The sequence below is a fragment of the Corythoichthys intestinalis genome, chromosome 3 (genome assembly GCF_030265065.1).
Source record: "Corythoichthys intestinalis isolate RoL2023-P3 chromosome 3, ASM3026506v1, whole genome shotgun sequence".
In the NCBI taxonomy this organism is placed as follows: Eukaryota; Metazoa; Chordata; class Actinopteri; order Syngnathiformes; family Syngnathidae; genus Corythoichthys; species Corythoichthys intestinalis.
The window spans coordinates 34,098,940-34,112,649 of record NC_080397.1 but is presented as its reverse complement, the minus strand read 5'-3'; the positions used below and the strand labels follow the sequence as shown (position 1 = coordinate 34,112,649).

The window sequence follows — 13,710 nt, the reverse complement described above, 5'->3', positions numbered from 1 at the left end:
ATTCATAGCACATTAAACCCCCGAACTATTTTTAATTTGTCCGTTTTACCCTGAAAACCCCCGTTTACAGACGTCGCGCAACCACTTTTGTTTCAACCCAGCCATAAAAGGTAGGTAATTAATTATATTCATTATTGGAGATGTCTGTCATTTTTAGCTTTGAATCATTAATTGATGTCTAATATTTGGTTTGAAAAAATGATAAAACGACTTCAAAAAATTATTCACTCGCACATTTTAAACTTTTAAACAAATTACGTCACAATGAAAAAAACGGTGTCTGTAAAAAAAGTCACGGGTAACTACCTCATAACTATCGCTTAATTGTATTTTTTTGTTACTATCGCATTTTCTCTGATATGTTAGATGATAAATAATCGATCCAAACAAAGAAAAATTGAAAAACAACATTTAAAACGGTAAATATATGAACAAGAACATCTCGACCACTCCTTGATGTCTGCGATTTCTGCATTGTGACCCTTTTTATATTACCATGTTTCACCTATAAAATCCCACAAAAATCCAGCTGTAGCCATTCACAGCTGTGTCTTGACACTCAGTGATACATGCTACATGGAGTTTTTGGATCGGAACAAGGTAAGTACGTTATAATATCTCGTTAAAGTCATGGCGTCTTTAATTCTGCTCTCGCGTGCTTTCACCTCCATATAGGGTTTTGCTGTTTAAATTTTTTTTTGTTTTTTAAAAATGCCCTCCTGTTCAAATTTTTTCTTAGCCCAGAAAATTGAGATTTTAAGCTTTCCAATGATGTATCACACATGCATATCGGACAATTTTGAGAGTTGGCCAAATCTGGGGTCTCAGAGTGGAACTTCAAGTCACCTCAGTGTTTTCCGCTCACACACACACACACACACACACACACACACACACACACACACACACACACACACACACACACACACACACATATATATATATATATATATATATATATATATATATATATATAGGGATGTACGTAGTTCTTATGCGGTGTACTCACTTTTGTTGCCAGGGGTTTAGATATTAATGGCTATATTTTGATTTATTTTGAGGGGAAAACAAATTAACTCTATTATATAAGCTGCACACAGACTACTTTTCATTGTGTCAAAGTGTCATTTTGTCAGTGTTGTCCCATGAAAAGATATAAATACGTATCTGAAGAAATGCAAGGGGTGTACTCACTTTTGTGATACACTGTAAGTAGACAATATAAAAACCCAACTGACATTTACAAACTGATATATAAAGAGAAAACTACCTTCATACAATTTTTTTATATCATTATTGTAAGAATCCTCACTGAGAATTTGGGTGGCAAGCCTGTCTTTTGGGGTGGCGGTGCCATCCATGCCACCTCGGTGGCATAGATGATCATTATCCCTGGTGGCATACCTCTGAGAAGTAATTGAAACACCAACTCATTCACCATAATAACAGTCTCTGTGAACATAACCCGCTCGCTGGAAGGTTTTTCTGAAGTTACCCTGCTTTTGTGTCATATCTGTGAACTGTATTTTTCCCCTACAAAATTAAACAACTGCATGAACATCCTCTGGGACTGGTGATTCCATTATTTTTGCCAGGGTTTGTACATCTGGCTTTTTGTTTCGTGTTTTTGAGCATGTTAGAGAAAGTTATGCTTTACAATAGAGTTTGTCAGGGACAGTAAAGTCTGGTGACTGGTCTGGTGAACATATTATTCTGTTTTATAGATCCACAAAGCTTGTTCCTTTAGTCAACTAGGATATCATTTAGCCCAAAACATGCAAATGCAATACCAAGATGTACCACATTATAGTATTCATTCTAAAACGTGAAACCATGTAAGACGACAGTGTAAACTAGTTAGTTCACATTGCTCGTAATGCAATGTTTTCAAAGTGAAGCAAACAATGACTATAGCTTACCTGTGCATTTAGCATATGTTAAAAAAAAACTGGACAATATAACATGGACATTGCTAAAATTTAAACAATTTTTAGACCTAATCTGTGACAATAATGTTCATAAAAAAGGCAATTGAGTAATTCTGTTAAACAAAAAGATCCAAAATCGCACCCTTCTGCTGCAAATGATTGTTGAACATAGAATAAGGATTCTCTCTCACCTGCGAAGGAATGCCACAAAAATAATAGAAATGTATACATAAATGGATGTATGCGGGGTGTCCAGGGAAGTTGTATGCATCCTTCTGCAGCTGGAAACTGGACATGTTTAAATCCGAACTGTTTTATACACTCCCAACAGCATGTAATAAATAATTTTTCTTCCTTCACAGTTTAGTCGGTCAATGGGCTTATTTTACAAGGATACTCATAGACAATTTGTTTTCCAGCTACTGGGGATCATATGCAACTTTTTTTGGAACACCCTATATATTACTTATCAGACTTGGAACAATTAAGGAACTATGCGTAAATAATACACTTCACTGGTCCTTGGCATACATCTAATGGTGTTTGATAAACCTCTTCTTCTATCAGCTTTACAGGTGGAGTTTGTTGGCGTCCTGCCCTGGGCCGTCCCGCCGCCGGTCTTGGCCCCTGGGATTTTCGGCCGGGGCTTGTCTGGTTGCGTCTGGCTGTGCGGGGGGTCCCGTCGGGCGCGTGCTGGTGTCGTGGGCGGGTGGGGGGGCCGCGCGGGTGCCGGTCCGGGGCCGTGGCCCTTCCCCGGCCGGCCGGGGTGGGGTGGAGTTGGGGTGGGGGCCGGGGGGTGTATGCTGCAGCCATGGTTCCCTCCCAGGTCTGCCCGGTCGGAGCCGCGTCTCCCTGTACCGGGTGCCGGGGAGGTGCCCTCTGGTGCCATACCGCGCGCCCCTCTTGGCCCGGGGGTGGGTTGTGGGGGGTGCGCTTCCCTCCCCTTGGTCTGTTTCCGGCCCTGTCCGCCTCCCTAGGCCGCGGCGGCCGCGGCTGCCCCCCGGCCGGCGGGGTCATTGGCGGGGCCTCTTGGGGCCCGCGGGGCCTAGGGTGAGGCTTGCTGTCCCTTGCCGGTGGGGTGGACGCCCCCTGGTCGCCGGCGCTTGGTGTGGCGCCTGCTCGGGGTGCGGGGTGGGTGCTTGGTGGGTGGGAGGGGGGTGGGCGGTCGCGGAGGCGCCGTGGGTGGTCTGGGGCGGGGATTGATCAGGGCCCTGACGCTTCTTCCGCCCTGGGGCCGGTGGTTCTGGTGGACGGGGCCACGCCCGCGGGAGCCTGCCTCTTAACTCACGCACTTCTCACTTCGGCACTGTAAATATTTTTCACCCTGGCACTTACATGCTCATACATTTCTCCGGGGAGAGTTGGGACGGGGCTTTACAGTCCCAGCCCGACTCCCCCCTGTTTTTAATGCACCACACACCAAGGTTGTGGGATGGTTGGGACCTGTTGGGGGGGGGGGGGGGGGGGGGGCTCACGGCTGCCTCCTCACCACAGGCCCCGCCATCCCTGCACCTTTTTTAAATGCACCACACACATCATACTCCACAGGAGAGCTCCGGCAAAGGGCGGTGGGACGGGCGGCTGGGCAGAAACTCCATGCTGCGGTCCCACTGCCCCAAGCCAAGCTCTCCTATTTTAATGCATACATTGCACTACCCTCCCCTCACACCCCCATCACGGTGCTGGGTGATGGCTGCCAGTTGGGAACCTGGCAGCCACAGTAATAGGGTGGTAGGTGGGTCCCACACTTTTTCTATATGGCGTGGCTCCCGGGGTGTGGCCTCCCCTCTGCCTCGGCTGCAGCCGCGGGAGTGGGTTGGGGGGTCGGGTCTCCGATCTTGCATCGCCCCGTGGCAGTTCCTGGGCGTTCTCCTGCCTCCGCCTTCCCCTCTCTTCTCTGGCTGGGCATCCGCCCTGCGCTCCGTCGCGGGTCGCTGGCTGGGCGCCGGTGTATCAGCGGGGTGTCGCCTGCACCGGCGGGGGACCCTGCCTTGCCTGGGGCTTGGTGGGCCGCTGGGGGTCCCGTGGCGTGCCGTGCCGGTTGGGGGGCTGTGGCTGTGGCTCGTGGCCCGGGTGGGTGGGCGGGGGTGGGTGTAGGCGTGGGGTTGGTGATGCGTCCCCTCCTGCCATCCCTGAAGGCCGGTTGATGGGCGCGCTGGCCCGGGGGACCACCCTGGGTCCCGGGGGGGGGGGCAGTGGCTCCTTTGCTGGGCGGCTGGAGGAGGGATGGGCTGCACATGGACCCCTCACCCCCCCGCCCGCCCTCCCTTCCCGGGCTGGCTGGGTGGGGGCCGTGGCCCTGGGTTGGCGCCCGCGCGGTTTCTCCGCCCGTCTGCGTGGCTGTCGCGCGCCCGGTGGGGCTTGCGTGCTGCTGGATGTGGTAGGGCATGCTCGGGTTGGGGGTTCCGGTGCCGGGATTGGCGATGCGGCGGCGTAGGGTTGGTCGCCAACGGGCTTACACTCATAAGAGATTCACACGATTACTGGGTTCTAGATCACAGAACTGATTTGTGTACACTCTACCCCTTTCAATCACTTAGCTTATAGTCTTAGACACCCCCACCCCCATTCTCCTCTTTCACTGGCCAATTGGCCCCCACATGGTGTAAACCGGAAATACATCTCGCTGACGATAGCACCAGCATATTAGTAACTAGTTTAGATGTTCAATGTATTTCTTGTTGTTGTTTATGTGTTTCTTTTCTTTCTTCTCTTGTATTTCTTTTCTTCTGTCCCCCCATAATCCCTTCCTGTTCGCTGCTTTGTCATAATAAAAAGGTATTTTGAAGGATCACAATGGGAGTATGTCAGACTCTCCATGTGAAACATTAAAACTGCTCAGAATCCGGGCACTTAGACTTCCATTCTCTGTGTCAAACAGCTGAACAGGACAGGTTTAACAAAAAAAAAAAAAAAAAAAAAAAAAGATTGTTGCTCCTCCTGAGGCAGACTTGGAACCTGTGGGACTAGAACAGGATCACTGTGATTAGATTTAGATTAGATTTAGCAATAAAAACAGCAGGAGCAGCAGCAGCCATAGGCGCATTATTAGTCTTGCCCAGCAGCAACAGCAGCAGCAGCAGCAGCATCAGACAGAGAATAAATGAGGTAGCACATGCAGTTGAGAAGCTTGCATCACAAATACCGACAAGGCGGAAGGAGGCCTTTCTCACAAATCAAGAGCTGAATAAGCGAAATAGACTGAAAATGAATCCATGCATCGTACCACTGCTAACTTTAGAAACAACAAGAAAAAAACTGCAATTTGAAGCACATCCTATTTATCAATAAACATCAAAATTTGGTGGAAGGTAAATGCACCATCATAAGATTGACGTCTTTTGGAAGAAAAGTGAGAAAACACATTTCATGAATGGACTTTTATTTATAGGTCTCTAGGTTAATCGAAGTTCACTAAATTCTGTTCAACGTTGGTCTTTGTTGAATTGACTTGGCAGGAAAATGATTGCAAAGCGTCTGGTTGCTGGTGTGGTGGTCCTTCTGGTGCTTGTTGTGGTCCTGTTCCTGTTCCTAGTCATAGGTGAGGGGAAGAAAAATCTTGCTCCCCCAGCAGCCAACTTCTTAAGAGCTGCTGTCGCTGCTGATGCTGGAAAGTGTTCAGAAATCGGAAGGTAAGTAGGTGTTTATTCCACAAATCTGATTTTTATATTGGCAGTTCTCCCACTTGGCCAGATGATTTTTTTAAGATAATGGAATAAGTTAGATGTGCTTGTGAGTTTTCTTGCAAGGGGCTTTAAAAAAAAATTATAGTCCAGTCAAATGGAGCGCATTTGTTGCTGCAAAACCGAATCAGTTCCAAACCACTGACAATACAATTAATTCTTGTAAATGAACGTTTCGCTCTCTCTATTTGCAGCTATGGTTTTGGTGGAACCAAAAGGGGAAGAACATTGACAGCAAAACAAGACGAGAGAAAACAACAAATCAATTTGTATTTTTACATTGTCCGCGGAAAAAAATAAAATAAAAAAAGATTTAAAGGTTAACTTAAAAGTCTGACCTAGATAAGTAGATTCAAAAAGAGTCTTTTTAACGAGTCTTTGTGAAAAGATTTGATTTAAAAAGAGTCAAGTCAAGAAATGTAAGTTTCGAAAAGGGTTGATACAGGAGAGTCGATTCGAGAAGAGTGATGACACAGTAAGGTCTGTAATTGACAACGCTACTGATTAATTATTTGCCGTATGACTGGAATAAATCAGCCAAACTAAAACTATCCATGTAGGCATGTCATTACTGGTAGCCTATGTGTACGTTCGAGTTCTGAAGGTGTACTCAGTATTGGCTTGATATAGAGTTTGCTAAAATTCCAGTTCAGGATTTGCACTGCCATTGCATCTCTAGCCCATTTCACATATAGGCCTTGTACAGTATGTCAAAGCAATTTCCCGGGTTGACAGACACGGAGAATACGCGGACATTTAACCGGTCGCGTCTTAATATATTGTCCGGGACTTTGCCGGGACGAGGCGTGATGGAGGAAAAATATTCCTTAACATTAGCACATTATGTATGATTGCCTCTGTGACCAAGATGCCCTAACATTAGCACATTCACCCATAGTCAGAAGAGAATCTCACGAGATAACTTGTTTAGCGCCATAGTACCGTTTTATTCCCATAGTCAGAAGGGAATCTCACGAGATAACTTGGTTAGACTGTTTTATTCCCATAGAATCTCACGAGATTGCACCCAAGTATTGTTTTACTACATGTCTGGGTCCCATAGAATCTTACGAGATAACTTGTTTTGTTCCCATAATATTTACGTCTGTTGCAGCACAGCTCACTTGTCCCATGTGAAAAAGCCTTTTTTTTTTCGAGGGGCTGAACCAAAGTAATTTTAATGTTTGTCATTGGACGGGGCCACGCCGCTTGGAGGCGGAAGTTGCCTCTCCGCCTCCGAGAGGTGCGTCCTTACAAAAGCGAACGTTTCTGGGCAACCCGTGAAGTCCGCTGGTGGATTAAGTACGGATCGCCCAGTTTTTGTCCTTTTTGACGCTTTATTGGAGTGTTGTTGGCTTCCCACTCATTTGTAACGGTAAGCGATTTTCATTTCTAAGGGACAACTAGTTGTGCTGTAACGTACCGCGGGGATTCTGAGATTGACAAACTCAAATCTAGCAACACGTTACCATTTCTTTGCTTGTTTTTGATATCTGTTTTCTTGCTTTTGTGGGATTGTAATCAATAAATCTCATTTATTCTGCATTTTCTAATCAATAAACATCGTCTATTGAGCAAAGGTGTGTTTGTTACTGATTCACCGCGAACCTAGAAATTTCGGAAAACAAGGCGTATGTGAAAGCAAGCGTTAAATTCCCGGGTCACAGCACGATGGCTGATGACGTAATCATGGCGGGCCGATCGTCACTTCCTATTTCTTCGCAGTAAGACGAAAAGCGGTAAACAAACATCGCAATTATCAAGGCAAGGCAAGGTAAATTCATTTATATAGCACAATTCAACACAAGGCAATTCAAAGTGCTTTACATCACATGGAGATCATAAAAATCACATTAAAATCAATTGGATGTAAAAACAAAGACAATTGAAATAGGAAATAAAATTATACACAAAAATCACATTTAATCATGAATAGAATAAAAATAAAATAATAATAATAATAATAAAAAAAGTAAAACATAAATAAATAAATAAATAATGCACAAGAGGAATAGAAAGCAAATAGATTGAAATATATAGACAGTTATGGATATGCAGTGCTAAACAAAAGTGTTTTTTGCCCAGATTTAAAGGAGCTAACAGTTCGAGCATACTTCAGACCATCAGGTAACTTGTTCCAGAGGCGAGGAGCATAATAACTAAATGCTGCCTCACCCTGCTTGGTTCTTGTTCTTGGAACATACAAGAGACCGGTTCCAGACGACCTTAGGGGTCTAGATGTTTCATAGGAATCTAACAAATCAAGCATGTATTTTGGTCCAAGGCCATTAAGTGTTTTGTAGACGAGCAGTAGTGTTTTATAGTCTATCCTATGACTCACTGGAAGCCAGTGTAACGATTTTAAAACCGGTCCAGTTTCCTTGTATTTGTGAAGACTCTGGCTGCAGCATTCTGTACTAGTTGCAGCTTCCTGAATGATTTTTTATCAAGACCTGTAAATATACCATTGCAATAATCCAATCTGCTGAAAATGAATGCATGCTTAAGTTTTTCCATGTCTTTTTCAGTCAGAAGCCCCTTAATTCTGGCTATATTTTTTAGGTGGTAATAAGCAGATTTAGTGACGAACTTTAGATGGCTATTAAATTTTAGGTCTGAGTCAATAATTACGCCAAGGTTTCTGAGTTGATTTGTAGCTGTAAGTAACATTGTGCTAAGGTGCCTGCTTATCTTTGATCTTTCCTTTTTTGGCTCAAAAATGATCACCTCTGTCTTTTCCACATTTAACTGTAGAAAATTCTGGCACATCCATTCATTGATTTGATGAATGCAATTACTCAGGGAGACTAAGGGACTATAATCATGGGGGGACACAGACATATAGAGTTGTGTGTCATCTGCATAGGTGTGATAAGAGATGTCATACTGTTCCATAATCTGAGCTTAGGAAAGCATATAGATGTTAAATAAGAGTGGTCCAAGAATTGACCCTTGAGGGCCTCCACACGTGAATTTGGTTCAAAGCAAAAAACAACGGAGGGATGCGTTTAAGGGTTTATTAAATACAAACAAAAATACACGCGATCGCGGAAAAGGGAGAATAACAATGGGTCCGTGACAGTAGGTTGACGAGGCTCAATAATACTAACCTAAGCGGCAGTCAGAGAGCTAATAAGACAACAAAACAAATACACTCAAATACCAGCACAACGTAGGGGATTTCAAAACGAGGGCAGCAGACGAACAAGCTAGCAAATTCACGAAATTCGATAGTACAAGGTGTCGAATGGGACCCAGCAAGTTAATATGTCGGCAACCTTCTCTTGGATCGCCTGGGCTTAAATGCAGTCTTGATGAGCTTGATTTTGCTGCAGTTACAACGTTGGCCATGCTCCCACAAGACTAACAAAACACGATTTGACCAACATTGTGACAGCCGATGGTGACCAAAAGTGATATAATGTCCTGGTTATAAAATCGCGCCAGTAGCGCTTCCCGCACAGAGAGCGCCAGTGGGCAACACGGGACAAGTCTGTGAAAGTGTCCAAACCCTGTCATTCCCAGGATATCTTTACATGCGTGAAAGCAATGACACGGGTAAATCCTGCGTCACTTTACACGGGAATTTACTGGGATATGTTTGTGAAACGTGCTTATGACAAAACAAAAACTCTCTTTATACTAGCCTATTATGGCATTTGAAAGGATTTTCAGCTGTTTGGGAGAAATCGTTTCAAGAAAATGCAATTTTCTCAAACATGAGGTTATGGATTACTTTATCCTCCCCGAGAAAAATCTGCCATGGAATCTACGATGATATATAATCTTCTCCAATGTCCTTAGGGATATTTTAAAGAAAAACGGTTCAGCAGTGGATGCTTCCATTGCTGCATTACTCTGTGTTGGCCTTCTTAACCCACACAGCATGGGTATTGGAGGAGGGGGGTTCTTTGTCATCTACAGTGCCTCTTCAGGTGAATGTGCCTTATCATTTACAACATACTGGTGAAGCCTATTGGGTAAAACTGACCCTTGCTTACATTTTCTACTCAATAGGAACAGTAGAAACCATCGATGCAAGAGAGACGGCGCCCAAGAAAGCCACTGAAGACATGTTTGGCAACAACACACAACTTTCACGTATAGGTACAATCACATACTGAACAGGCATATGAAATTACAGTGTATCACAAAAGTGAGTACACTCCTTGCATTTCTGCAGATATTTAAGTATATCTTTTCATGGGACAACACTGACAAAAGGACACTTTGACACGATGAAAAGTAGTCTGTGTGCAGATTATATAATACAGTTAATTTATTTTCCCCTCAAAATAACTCAAAATATAGCCATTAATATCTAAACCCCTGGCAAAAGAAGTGAGTACACCGCATGGAAACTACGTACATCCCTAAATGTCCAAATTGAGTACTGCTTGTCATTTTCCCTCCAAAATGTCATGTGACTCATTACGTTTGGCTATCAGCATTGCTGCAGAGATTGAAGATGTGTGTGTGGGGGGGGGGTGTCATTCCCACCACCTTGCTTGACTGTAGGCATGACACACTTATCTTTGTACTCCTCACCTGGTCGCCGCCACACATGCTTGAGACCATCGAAACCAAACAAATTAATCTTCGTCTCATCAGACCATAGGAGAGGGGTCATGAGTTAAAAATCCTCTGGGTCCGAAATTGAAAAATTACAACAATCTCGGGTCCGGAAATATTTTTAATGCTTCTTTTTTTCCAAAAAATACAAACGTATCTTTACGTGGCCATGCTGATAATTCCAACATTCAAAAATGTAAACAAAATATAAAAAAAAAAAAAAATTATAGTAAGCAATAAATAATATTTAATAATAATTAATTAGTAATAAATAATAAAGCGATCATATTGAGACCTTAATTCCGCTATTTTTTGAGAACGGATGGCAGAGTTCATAGGGAAACTTTGCGAAAAATCTGCGTGCTTCGTCTCATAGTGCCTTTTAAAATTGCTGCTTTTTACAAGCGCTAGCGTTGTTCGGCCATTCCTTACTACGCGGCGAAACGTCTACACAACGCTTAGCGCGCTTGCGCAAGCATCCGCACACATGCGCACATCGGTTAGAAGCGGCGAGTACTCACTATTTTTGTTTTTATTTAGTTTTTTCAAACCTTTTCATTGCCTCAAAAATACTTCTGCATGTATTACCCTCTCATACTTTTAACCATTGTGTTTTTTTTGTGTTAGCTTTGAAGCAGTTGACTACATTAGTTACGTAGCGTATTTAAACCGTCCATATTTGGTATAACTGCATAAAGTATTTTCCTAAGGCATTTTTTAGTACGTTCTGCCTGTATGCATCCAAACAAAACAAGTTTAGCGCGCACGGTAGTACTTTGGGTGTCAAATTCGACTAATGTAGACGTTTCGCCGATGTAGCAGATTTTGGCAGAACACAGTCTCTGAACAGATGAGGCATAGGGGTTTTGTGCTGCCGCCAGGTAAAATGAACAAAAATGTGTTGGTCTACTCTTCCTTAAACACTCTGTTTTCTGCATCAATCTTGCGTAGTTTTGAGCATGCCATTTGCCGTACCGTTTCGCCTCTTCCTCCAACTTCATTCGGCTCAGTTTTTGGCTGTCACTCTGCAGAGTCTGGAAAGTGAGTGTGAGACATGCTGTTCTAAAAATAACTTTCAAATGCTTCACTCCCATTGGCTGGCTCACGCGCGTCACCGCTAAGGTTTTTGTTTGTTGCCCACCTCCGCTCTGCAAACCCGCAGAAAAAAATGATTTTTGTTGTTGCAACGTGTATTAGTCCAGACAGCTTGAGATCCGGTCCAGACGGCTTGGGGGTCCGGAACTGGACCGAGGTCCGCGGTTCCGTGACCTCTGCCATAGGACATGGTTCCATTAATCCATGTGCTTTGTTGACATGTCTTCAGCAAACTGTTTTGCCTGTCTTAAGAAGAGGCTTCCTCCTGGGGTGACAGCCATGCACACCAATTTGATGTAGAGTACGGCGTATGGTCTGAGCACTAACAGGCTGACCCCCCACTTCTTCAATCTCTGCAGCAATGCTGACAGCACTCCTGTAATGAGTCACATGACATTTTGGAGGGAAAATGACAAGCAGTACTCAATTTGGACATTTGGGGATGTATGTAGTTCCCATGCGGTGCACTCGCTTTTGTTGCCAGGGGTTTGGATATTAATGGCTATATTTTGAGTTATTTTGAGGGGAAAATAAATTATCTCAAATATATAAGCTGCACACAGACTACGTTTCATTGTGTTAAGGTGTCATTTTGTCAGTGTTTTCCCATGAAAAGATATACTTAAATATCTGCAGAAATGCAACGAGTGTACTCATTTTTGTGATACACTGTATAAACAATATTAATGTTTATACCTGACAGGTGGACTGTCCATCGCCATCCCAGGGCAGATTCGTGGCTATGAGATGGCACACAAGAGACATGGTAGGCTGCCATGGAAAGAGCTGTTTGAGCCAAGTATCACCTTAGCTCGAGAAGGCTTTCCCATTGGGAAATCCTTAGCTCGTGCCATCTATAGAAGCAGAGATTCCATACAAGGAAACGCTAATCTTTGGTGAGAAGTAAGCAATGCCAGCATAAATGGTGCCAACAGTAATCCTACACTAAATAGCTCTTTAACTCATTCACTACCAGCCTAGTTATGTGTATCATATTGATGAAGTATGCGTTGGGGTAATTAGTAATCCAATAAGTATCCATAACCTCACATGCTGTTTTACCTCATTAAACTGTGCTTGAGTTGTAAAATTACATTTTCTTCTCTCCTCATCGTATAGTGAAGTGTTTTGTGATTCGCAAAAAAGCATTCTCAGGGAAAATGACTTGATAAGATTTCCAAAGCTGGCAGACACATACCAGAGAATAGCAGAAGAGAGTCCTGACATATTCTATAATGGCTCAATAGCACAGAGACTCGTGGAAGACATCCAGGCAGCAGGTTGTGTTTTATTGTCTTATTACAAAAATTTTAAATCTACAAAATAAAATGAACCGCAAAAGGAAAAGGACAGTTACTCATAATCAATGCTCTAGGTGGGATTATAACCTTGGATGATTTATTGGAGTACCAGCCAGTGCTGAATGAAAATCCCCTGAAGCTGAGTGTGGGGGATTACACTATGTATGTCCCAGACGCCCCCTCCAGTGGACCAGTGTTGGCACTCATTCTCAACATACTTAATGGTGAGCAGCCTGGCCAAACTCTTGTGTGGCCCATCATTCCAATGTGTAATTAGTTTGAAATCACATCTAAAGTTTGTTTCAATGATAACTAGAGCTGTCAAAATTATCGCGTTAACAGGCATAAATGAATTTTTTAAATTAATCACGTTAACATATTTGACGCATTTAACGCACATGCCCCGCTCAAACAGATTAAAATGACAGCAAAGTGTCATTTACACTTGTTACTTGTGTTTTTTGGTATTTTGTCGCCCTCTGCTGGCGCTTGGGTGTGGCTGATTTTATGGGTTTCAGCACCATAAATATTATTGACATCAACAACGGCGAGCTACTAGTTTATTTTTTGATTGAAATTTTACAAACTTTATTAAAACGAAAACATTAAGAGGGGTTTTAATATAACATTTCTATAACTTGTACTAACATTTATCTTTTGAGAACTACAAGTCTTTCTATCCATGGATTGCTTTAACAGAATGTTAATAATGTTAATGCCATCTTGTTGATTTATTGTCATAATAAACAAATACAGTACTTATGTACAGTATGTTGAATGTATATATATCCGTCTTGTGTCTTATCTTTCCATTCCAACAATAATTTACAGAAAAATATGGCATATTTTATAGATGGTTTGAATTGCGATTAATTACGATTAATTAATTTTTAAGCTGTGATTAGCTCGTTTAAAAATTGTAATCGTTTGACAGCCCTAATGACAACACGTGGCAAAAAAAAAGTAGTATTCTTTTTTTCCTTTTCTTTCTTTCATATTTTTTATTTTTATTTTTTGGTCTGACAGCTCTTTCTAACTAATTTTTGGGTGTCCTCCTATCAGCCCCCCTCCCAGCAATGTTGTTACTACATGCATTCACGAAGCAATATCCTTTATTAAAACATAATAGTG

The 13,710-nt window shown here is 42.9% G+C and overlaps 1 protein-coding gene across 3 annotated transcripts in view; it reads left to right on the top strand.

Annotated features, from left to right (window-relative positions):
* ggt1a (gamma-glutamyltransferase 1a) overlaps window positions 1-13,710 on the top strand; it is a 51,762-nt gene that overhangs the window by 23,176 nt on the left and 14,876 nt on the right. For all 3 annotated transcript variants that reach the window (XM_057831582.1, XM_057831581.1, XM_057831580.1), the window contains exons 2-7: window positions 5,387-5,560; window positions 9,416-9,546; window positions 9,629-9,718; window positions 11,982-12,174; window positions 12,398-12,558; window positions 12,654-12,803. In XM_057831582.1, coding sequence (XP_057687565.1) covers window positions 5,391-5,560; window positions 9,416-9,546; window positions 9,629-9,718; window positions 11,982-12,174; window positions 12,398-12,558; window positions 12,654-12,803 — 895 coding nt within the window. In that variant the 5' untranslated portion in view covers window positions 5,387-5,390. The remainder of the gene's footprint in view (window positions 1-5,386; window positions 5,561-9,415; window positions 9,547-9,628; window positions 9,719-11,981; window positions 12,175-12,397; window positions 12,559-12,653; window positions 12,804-13,710) is intronic.